The 10,691-nt window shown below is 39.7% G+C and overlaps 1 protein-coding gene across 1 annotated transcript in view; it reads right to left on the bottom strand.

Annotated features, from left to right (window-relative positions):
• Window positions 1-4,323: 4,323 nt before the first annotated feature.
• The window catches only part of PSMD14 (proteasome 26S subunit, non-ATPase 14), a 123,617-nt gene continuing 117,249 nt past the window's right edge, over window positions 4,324-10,691 (bottom strand). The window contains exons 10-11 of the mRNA XM_049773360.1: window positions 7,250-7,312; window positions 4,324-4,732 (exon numbers count right to left, since the gene is read on the bottom strand). Coding sequence (XP_049629317.1) covers window positions 4,634-4,732; window positions 7,250-7,312 — 162 coding nt within the window. The 3' untranslated portion in view covers window positions 4,324-4,633. The remainder of the gene's footprint in view (window positions 4,733-7,249; window positions 7,313-10,691) is intronic.

The raw sequence follows: 10,691 nt of genomic DNA, 5'->3' as shown, positions 1-10,691 counted from the left end.
AATCTGGAGAGACAGAGTGGATGTGGTACCAACGCAGTGATGTCTCCATAAGACTTGCATGTATAGTGTGTGTGTGTGTGTGTGTGTGTGTGTGTGTGTGTGTGCGCGCGCGCGTGTTTTTTTTATATATATATAATCCGGAGGAGTGAAAAAGAATTCATGCCAGTAATTTTAAAGAGGGAGACTCTAAGAAGGAATAGGGAAAAAAAAACCAATTGAAGGATGTTGGCACAAATAAGGAGCACGCAGTCCAAAGCGACACCGAGATGCAGGAAAAGAGATCTCCCTGTACTGGCTGGAGAGAGAAGCCCAGTCCTCAGCTTAGAATAGAAGGCCAAGAACCTTAGAGGCTGGATCCAATCCACTCTAAATAGCTTCTCATGGCCCGACACCCGCCAGCCTGCCCTCCTGCGGCTTCCGAGGAACGCGGAGCCGCGCGGGAATGAGAAGCTCAGCGCGCTAGCGAGCCGGTGGACAGGCGGAATCTGCTCGGGCACTCTGCAGCAGCCATCGTGGGGAATGCCCCCCCCCGCCCCCCGCTCACTTCCCTGTGCTCCTCCCTCCAGCCCAGGCCAGCGACCCTATTCTGACTCATTGTAGGTGTCGGAGGCCCAAGAAATCTTCCTAGCACCCAGGCGATCCCGAGAGGTAGACGCGGCTCCGGAGACCAGGAGCGCGGGGTGAGCCCAGTCTGCGCAGACCCCAGGGGCATATTCTCCTCGCGAAGAGGCTGGGCCTGGCACCTTCGCCAAGGGGAGTCTGTGCCTTAAGAGGTCGATCCTGCCCTCCAGGGGCCTTAACAACTCCTGATGATGGAAAACAGCGCCGGGAACATTAGGTGGGTACTCGGCGTGCGCTCGAGTTAACCTCTGCCTAGGCAGGCGCGAATTTGGAGCTCAGCCTGAATGCACTGAACGCTGCGCTCTGAGCCAAAGCTGCGTGTCCTAGTTCCAGAGGGCACCAGTTAGGATTTCCTACAGAGTGGTACAGTACTGGACAGTCCGGGCGGCCCTGGGCAGGGCAGGTTGATGACCAAATGCCCCAGATTTAAGCTGAAGAATTTCTGGAGAAGAAAAATCCCAGCCTCCCCTGATCGATTTGTTCTTTCAAAAAGCAAATTCAGTTTCTGGTCAGGTAATTTTATTAACAATCAAGTCCTTATGGTTGGCATTAGGGGAGGAGAGTGGACAATAGGTAGCAATCACTCTATTTGACACTTGGATTCTCTGGCTTTTAAGACACTTCCGCTTCCATTTTTTCCTGGAGGATTTTGATTTATTTAGGACTGTTTTCTCAGCTCACTAACTTCCTTGTGTCTTAGTGCCTCAGATGCTTCCTGGTTGACCCCACCCTTTCAAGGTGATAGTGACCCTTAAATGTGCTGTAGAGCAAAAAGTAGAATTTTCTCTAAGATTCCTTTTGAGACTTGTTATTTTCAGAAGCCTGAATTGGCTGTATTAAGCTGAAGAATGCGAAAATGAAATGTTAGCAGTGTAAAATGAAAGAAAATGGACAGTATGCTCCTCCCGTGGGGAATTTTTAAGGATTTAGACAGATAAATGGACACTCACTTTAGGTCATTAGTATTCAATACTGATTCCTTATATGAAATTAAGATAATGCATTTTTCATGCTCAAAAGGGAAATATCTTCTGCAGGATCAGCACACCAGCTATAGAGCCATACTTTCGTAGAAGCGATTCTTCAAACTCCAAAGTATAACATGAGCCAGTCAAAGATTGTGACTCAAATCTGGAATGGGTCTTGATTCTGTATAATGAGCTCCCAAAAGACCCAGATGATACTGGTGCAGGCAGATCATTCTGAATGGTAAGGTTGGAACTTACAATAGGGACATACCACAATATTAGAAGTATGAAGAGTAGTTGTAATGCTTTAATGCAGAAAGGTAAATAAAGATACAGTGCAAGTACATGTGTGAGACCAAGTGCATGTGTGTGTACATGCATGCAACACATAGACCTAAGCCCCTAAATCAGCAGGCTGCTGCTAAAATGGCAAATATGGGGACTGGAGAGATAATATTGTGGGTAGGATGCTTGCCTTGCACCCAGCAGACCGAGTTTGATTCCTGCTATCCCATACAGGTCCCCAGAACCTCACCAGGAGTGCTTTCTGATACAGCGCAAGCATTCCCGAGCATCATCGACATGTGTGGCCCCGAAACAAAACCTCAAGATAAAATGACCAAACATCTAAGATGTTTCTTCTCAGGGATGTCATCAAATCCATAAAAAATGTAAGGGGATGAAGTAAGATACTGCAGCAGGTAGGCTCCCTTCTACCTATATAGTTCCCTAAGCTCTGCCAGGAGAGATCCTTAATTAGAGCCAGGAGTTAAGCTCTGAACACTTACAGGTGTCCCCCTTCCAGATAAAGAAAATGAAGGGTTTTCTGTTCCACCCCATCTCAACCCAAGGGATCTAACCGAGGATCTCGAACATGCCGGATTAAGTATTCTACTGCTGACTGCTGGTCTACATCCAAGTCTTTTTACAATCAAGAAAAGGCAGGCACTTTATTAAGCCTTTTCAGTAACTGTACACAATATGTTTTCCAAGAGCTGAAGTATAGGGGAAAATGCATTTTCGAGTTGAAATAGTACAGTAGGTAGGAAGAACATTTGCCTTGCACATGGTCAACAGGGGTTTGATCCCTAGAATCATATAGTTCCCTAAACATCACCAGGAGTAAGCTCTGAGCTGCCCAAAGCAAAAACAAAGTTACTTTCTTTCTTTTCCTTTTTTTTTGTGGTTTTTGGGTCACATCCGGCAGTGCTCAGGGGTTACTCCTGGCTCCATGCTCAGAAATTGCTCCTGGCAGGCATAGGGGACCATATGGGATGCCGGGATTCGAACCGATGACCTTCTGCATGAAAGGCAAATGCCTTACCTCCATGCTATCTCTCCGGCCCCCAAAGTTACTTTCAATCAGAATGTTGAGTATACCTCTTAGATTATGAGAACTTCTGAAAGTGTATGAAAAAGATATTGATTTTAATGAATACCTGTAAAATAACAAGTCATGCAACCAAAAAATTGGTCCGCAGGTTTAAAACAGTCCATAGAAAAACTTCTAAATAAGTTTCCCTTACATCTTAATCAAACATGATTAGCTGATATAATTCTAACAATTAATTCATAATACAAATCTATATAAGACACTAATTACATCTAAAATATCATATATTATAAGACTACAGGGGCTAGAGGGGTGTCAGAAGCTTTATCCCCACCCACATAAATAAAAGATTGAAATATAGTAAGAATCGACAAGAGATGAGGGCTAGAAAGACTGGCTCACGCTATGAAGCTTACCACAAAGAGTGGTGAGTGCAGTTAGAGAAATAACTACACTAACAACTATCATGACAAAGTTAGTGAGAGAAGTAGTATGCCTGTCTCAAATACAGGCAGGGGGTGGGGAGGTGGGGAATGGGGACATTGGTGGTGGGAATGTTGCACTGGTGAAGGGGGATATTTTTATGACTGAAATCCAATTACAAACATGTTTGTAAAATCATGGTGCTTAAAGATATTATTCAAAAAATTAATTTTATTTCCAGTTTCTCACTAAACTACTTGAACCTCTGATCATTTGCCCAATAAGGTGGGGCCAACTGGTTCACTTGGGTTCAGTGATCTAGTGCTTGAGTCCACAAGAACCATGCCTGCCAGTACTGGGATGGGAGTGGATCTAAGGGCTCTAAGGAAAGTTCTAGTGTATGCCTTGTAGACACCCCAGAGTCTACTTACCCCTACAGTCAAATATCTGAATACTTTAGAAAACGGGGTGCTTATAATTTTAGAAAATAACAAAACGGTAACTAAGTTATTGCTCATATATTCATAATATTAAACTCACAGAGGCTGCTTTGTTTATTTTGTGATAGCTTACCATCTATGGTGGTCACAGTGAAAAGTCTGGTGAGTAGAGTTTGCACAAGACAATTCCCATACAATCTGAACACTGTTAGTGGAATGTGTTCTTTAAAAAAAAAAAAAAAATCAGAAAAAAAATCAGGAAAGTCTCGATTAAAATTGCCCTCTTTAAAAATGAAACCTTAACTTATATTAACAAGATACCGAGCACAAAATATTACCTGCGACAGATACTTCTAATAAAGTAAATATTCATAAAGGTAATCATTTTATATTTGGAAAGTTAAGATATTACATTGAGGTTTTATATGCTTTAAGATCTTAAAATGTAAAAGAAAACATATCTATGTTAGATTTCTAGAGCACTGTCAAATGTTACCCTGTCAATTCCACCCAGTACCAAAAAAGACCTCAGGAGACATAGACTGTAAATGTATTTTATTGTGTAGGCAACAATCAAAATATATTTGTTACTGATTTTTTTCAAATAAATGGGATCTTAACAAAATTTGTCCACTTTGATGTATTCTTATACAACTTTGGAATCTGTAAAGACTCTGACTAAAGAAACAAGTAATTGCACAACGGAGACTGAAGGTGTTACAGGGCTGCAAATGATGCCATATGTCTTACATTTAACCAAATATACCTGCAGAGGTCCCTTGATTTTGAGCATTAGGAACAATAGAAGATTATACACTGAAATATAACTAATAACTTTTTGCTTTGCTTTATTTAAATACGACAGTATCCAACATAGCTGCTAAACACTGGACAATATTTGAAGTCATAAGCACATCCACATGCTCTTCCAAATGACGTTTGGGGTCCTAGAAAAAAAAACACAAAAAAAAATCCTTATTACTGGTAGACAAATTACTAAGGTTTTTCAGTAGCTGATGAGAGTAAATCTTAAATTTGTAAGTATTTTAGAGATTAGCTTTTCTAATATGCCATTCTTTAGATTTCTAAATCTGTTTAGTAAATAGTTAATAAAATAATTATGCAATGAGAATATGACTGCACCAAAATTATAAATAACAAGGGCTTTTCCAGAGTCCACAATCATCTGGAAGAATAATTTAAGCATTTACGTGTATTTACAAGCCTGAATATGAATAAGCCAGTCATATGTTTTGAATGTCTGAGGGTTTAACTCAAAGCAAGCAAATGAATAGGTTAAGAATTCATTATACGGGGCCAGAAAGGTGGCACTAGAGGTAAGGTGTCTGCCTTACAAGCGCTAGCATAGGACGGACCGCGGTTCGATCCCCCGGTGTCCCATATGGTCCCCCCAAGCCAGGAGCGACTTCTGAGCACATAGCCAGGAGTAACCCCTGAGCATCAAATGGGTGTGGCCCAAAAAACCAAAAAAAAAAAAAAAAGAATTTATTATACACTCTTGTAACCATCTTACCTAAACTATAAATTTAAAAAGCCAGTGGATATTCTTATTAATTCTCCATTGACATTAATTCCTAATAATTTTATTATTTTAGAAACAGTGCTTTAAGTAATTTGAGAAATATACTTTTTTTAAAGTTTTTTTTGGGGGGACCAACCTGGCAGCTCTCAGGGGCTACTCCTGGCTCTGTGCTCAGAAATCACTCCTGGCAGGCACTGGGGGACCATATGGGATGCTGGGATTTGAAACACCATCTGTCCTAGATTGGCCGTGTGCAAGGCAAATGCCCTACCACTGTGCTATCTCTCCAGCTCTGATGTGAGAAATATTTTTAAATCAAAAATTACTGTGCACTCTTAATTGTGCACAGGAGACCAAATGGGATGTCAGGTTTGAACCCAGGTCAACCACATGCCTTACCCACTATACTATCTCTCTATCCTCAATAAAATACTCAAAATTCCTAACTTTTAAGTGTTCATCATTTGAGTCTATTTCTTGGTTTTCTGGAGGTTGTTTTTTCTAAACTACAATGTCAACATACTTGATTTCTTTAAACAACCCAGAGATACAACATGCTACGAATAATTTCAAGCAACCAGACCATACTATTAAATTTCCTTAATTTTAGAAATAAGCCTGAAGGCATTTTAGGTGACACAGACTAAAGACTGTCAGAGATATTGGTTGGACTCCAGTCTAGACAATTTTGTTTTTTTACCAAGTAGTAGGTCAAAGCAGTAAAATGCTTTCATTTAACAAATGATTCTAATGATTATTTAACATGGCCAATTATGTACTATTTTGGTTTTATTTTATTCTCTTTATTTTCAGTTTAACAGAATTGTTATCAAGAAACTATATGCTCTCAGAGAGTGTTGTCTTAAAATAAGCTAGTGAATTGTATCAACTATCAGAATTCAAAAGTGGTTGATTTAAAATTATATATTAGCCTAAACTAAGTAATAGAAAAAGAGACAACCAAGGGCAAGTTTATCACAAAGAATGAGAGACTAAGAGGAACACAGTTAATTTTGGTTTAAGAACATTTTTTTCTGCTTTTAAGAATTAAGAATATCAGAAAGATACGATTTTACCAATTATTATAACTAATCAGACCTTTGCCTCTACTGCTGTGGGAGTAACTGATTTTGTAGTGAACTGGTAATAAACTTCCCTCAGTTATCTATATTACTTCTTGCGGCAGCTGGGTGATTCTTAGAGATTTCCCATCCAAGAATGGTCCTGGCCCAAACCTACATAGCTTGTGAGATGTGATGGGATCAGAGCATATGGTAGGATGGCTGCAAGCAAAGACAGCTTAGTGTCTTGCATCTGAAATATCAAGATTCTGCCAACATCAGCAATATGATAACCATGTTCCATGAAATTAAAAAAAAATGTAATCAACATTCTTTAAAAACAGCCTAATTAATCTGTAGATTCTTTTAATTGGATGGTGTGTTCCCCCATCTTCAGAAAATAGGAAGTTAGATATATATTTTATCTAAGAGGAGTGAAAGAGCAAGTAATTAAAATCCTTTCTCTTCAATCAATAAAACCCAACATAGTTCTAAGCATTCTTAGAATATTAGCTATATACTGAAGTCTGCATATTGATAAGCTGTATACTTTTAACTACTACTGTATAGTTGGCAAAGGGAATTTAAGATCAAATAATTCAGTCACCAGGGCTGTTCAGCGGTTAAGATTTAGATCTGACCTGGGTTCAATTCCTGTACCACATATAGTTCCCTGAGTACTGCCAGGAATGATCCCTGAACACAAATAATTCAGTGACCTTTAAAATTAGCATTACATTTAAATGACAGAAGAAAAATGTAGAGTGAACAGAAGAAAAATTCATGTAAGCCCAGATAAAATTTTAACTCTCCAAGAGCAGGTTATTATGCAACTATCTAACCCATCACAGTAACCTCACCTGCTTGCCAACATTCTTTATTGCCAGCTGTTCAGGTGTCATCTTATCCTCTTCCTCTACAGCCTGGAAATGAAACATAGAAGACAATTTAAATTCTGAATGTACTTTGCCCACTGCAGAAGAAGAAAAATAATGGTTAATATAATTTTCATTCACAGAACATTTTATTCGAAGGACAAATTGGACAAAATAGCCTCTTTTCTTGTCTTCAAGTAACCTTAAAGGTATTAACATTTTTTTAAAAGAGTACTAACAATTACCGTCACTATCGTTTTAAAAACAGACTAAAGAAACATGTAAAATGCACTGAAAATCTCAAACTGGACCACCAAATCACAGTGTCACTCATTTGGAAAATATTTCTGAATTATTTGAGGAATAACTAAACTAGAGAAGGGAACTGACCAGTGTAATCCTGTCTGTCTTCTTTCTCTTGTCCTATTTTCAACAGAGTTCGCCAATTTCTTTTTTCTTATCAAAGGAACCAGTGTCTACTCAGCATTTACTTAGGAATTGGTAGCAATTAGGTTCATATTGTTGCCTTTTTTTTTTTTTTTTTTTTTGGTTTTAGGGCCACACCTGGCAGCACTCAGGGGTTACTCCTGGCTCTGTGCTCAGAAATCACTCCTGGCAGGCTCTGGGAACCATAGGGATGTCGGGATTCGAACTACCATTCGTTGTAGATTGGCTGTGTGCAAGGCAAATGCCCTACCACTGTGCTATCTCTCCGGCCCAATTATTGCTTATTTTGATTATTCTTTTGGGTTGTGATTTTTCTGCTATGCACAGCACCACTCATAGGCTATTTAGTGGTTCAGTGCTGGAGGTTGTTCCTGGTGGTGCTGGAAATTGAAACTAGGCCTCCTGTATTGAATCCAGGCCACCTGTCTACAGTAGGTGCTTTAGCCCATTGAGTTATTTTGCTGATATTGATTTTTAACTATTGATTCGCAAATCATTTAAATTTCTCCCTTAATAGCATCGTATGGACTGTACAGATAGCACAAGAATAAAGGCCCTTGGCTGGATGCAGGCAACTCTGAATCAATTATTGGCACTATATATGGACCCCTGAACATGGGGCCAGGAGTAGTCCTCAAATATGAACCAAAACCCCAAATAAAATGCAATAATAAATGACTTCTCATTTAGAAACCACATAATTTAAATTTCTGGAAGTAATGCATCTATTCTGAGAAAAAAATTCACTAGCTTCTTTAGTAACTAAGGAAAATAATTTAAAATTTTCAACATAAGAAGATTACATGGGGGGGCTGGAGAGATAGCATGGAGGTAAGGCGTTTGCCTTTCATGCAAGAGGTCATCGGTTCGAATCCCAGCGTCCCATATGGTCCCCCGTGCCTGCCAGGAGCAATTTCTGAGCATGGAGCCAGGAGTAACCCCTGAGCACTGCCGGGAGTGACCCAAAAACCACAAAAAAAAAAAAAAAAAAAAAGAAGATTACATGGGTTGGGGCTGGTGAGGTGGCGCTAGAGGTAAGGTGTCTGCCTTACAAGCGCTAGCCAAGGAAGGACCGGGGTTCGATCCCCTGGCGTCCCATATGGTCCCCTCAAGCCTGGGGCAATTTCTGAGCGCTTAGCCAGGAGTAGTAACCCCTGAGCATCAAATGGGTGTGCCCCCCCCAAAAAAAAACAAAGATTACATGGGTTAAAAGCAAAATCAAATAAAAATTAAGTAACCTGGGGGCTGGAGTGATAACACAGTGGTAGGTCACTTGTCTTACATGCGGCCTACCCAGGAAGACCTGGGTTCAATCCCCAGCATCCTATATGGTCCCCAAGCCTGCCAGGAGTGATTTCTGAGTACAGACCAAGAGTAACCCCTGAGCACTGACAAGTGTGACCCAACCCCCTCCCAAAAAAGAAAAATTAAGTAACCTAAAATAACATGCACAAATTATTCTCTATTCTGAATTAGTCACAAATTCTTACATGCATGATATAAATTTCTTAACAGAGTCATTTTGAAGTATGTACAATAGACAGAGTAGGTACTACCAATATCTACCTCTGCCGATAATCACATCATCATAATAAGAGAATATGGGTGTCGGAATGATAGGATCTTGACCCAGGCTTGATCCCTGGCATGCCAAACAGTCCGCCAAGCCCAGCCTAGAGTAATCCCTGTGTGCAGAACCAGGAGTAATGAGCATTACCAAATAAAAAAAAAAACAAAAATTGAAAGTTTACTGAGAAAGTGAAGAAACCTCCTTCTTGGGGCCGGAGTGGTGGAGCAATCAGTAAGGGATCTGCCTTGCCCGTACTAACCTAGGATGGACCAAGGTTCAATCCCTGGTGTCCCACATGGTCCCCAAAGCCAGCAGCAATTTCTGTGTGCATAGACAGGAGTGGCCCCTGAGCATCACCGGGTATGGCCCAAAAACCAAAAAAAAAAAAAAACAAAACCAAAACAAACAAACAAACAAAACCACACACACACACACACACACAAACCACCTCTTCTTTGCAGTGCTCAGGGGTGATTTCTGATAGGTGCTAGGGGTCACACCTAGATCAGCTGTGTGAGAGGCACCTTACTCATGCTGTTTGGATTTTCCCACATTTGGGAGTCTTTCCATTGTCTACAGTTTGGGTTTATTACAGTCTGAAGTGAGGATTCTGCATCAGGTAAAATCCTACTCTATGATTTTTGTATAGTATCTGCAAATGGAAAACAAGAAATATAAGGATCACCACCAAGACTAAGAAATATCATTTATCACAAAGATGGTTACAAAATGGAGTAAGATGGCAGTGGCAGAAAGCAGGAAACAGAATCCCAGTGAGGGTTAGATTTGGATACTCTAAACTTAATAATCTCACAGCTGCCAAATTTCTTCATGTGTGAACAATGAACATGTAGGAAATGCAATCATCAGACATTTCCCATAAACTGGGAAGTTTGGCTGCATTTCACACCTTCTTAATAGTTTTGTAAACAGAGAACTTGAAAATGAGCAAAGATGGCAAGTGTCTAATTTTATAAATGGACAAACTATCTAGAGAATTTTCCCAGTAGAACCTGACTAAAGAGAAAAGATGATATTTTATTGACTGATTTATTAGAGGGTACTTATCTATTTCACATTATTAGGAAAAAAATTTATGATTCAAAAACTGAAAGGAGAAAAAATAAAAGTTAATAGAACTACAAATCTAGAATTCCCTAGACAGAGAATATGTTCATTTTCAGAGTCAGATGTCACTCCTATTATTCTCAGCTGGTTAAAAAATATTTCCTAAGTGGGAAATTGCTTCTCTCACTATCTCAATGTTTTACATAAATGAAAACACTGGCAACAACACATAGATTTGTCTAAGTTAAATTTACAAATTACAACACCATACACTACTGACTTGAAAGTTTATTTGATTAATGGAAGAACTTATATAAGCGTGTTTCAGTGTTGTTCTCATCA

The sequence above is a fragment of the Suncus etruscus genome, chromosome 5 (genome assembly GCF_024139225.1).
Source record: "Suncus etruscus isolate mSunEtr1 chromosome 5, mSunEtr1.pri.cur, whole genome shotgun sequence".
NCBI classification, from domain to species: Eukaryota; Metazoa; Chordata; class Mammalia; order Eulipotyphla; family Soricidae; genus Suncus; species Suncus etruscus.
The sequence above is the reverse complement of the archived record's forward strand: the minus strand, read 5'-3'. Positions and strand labels throughout refer to the sequence as shown.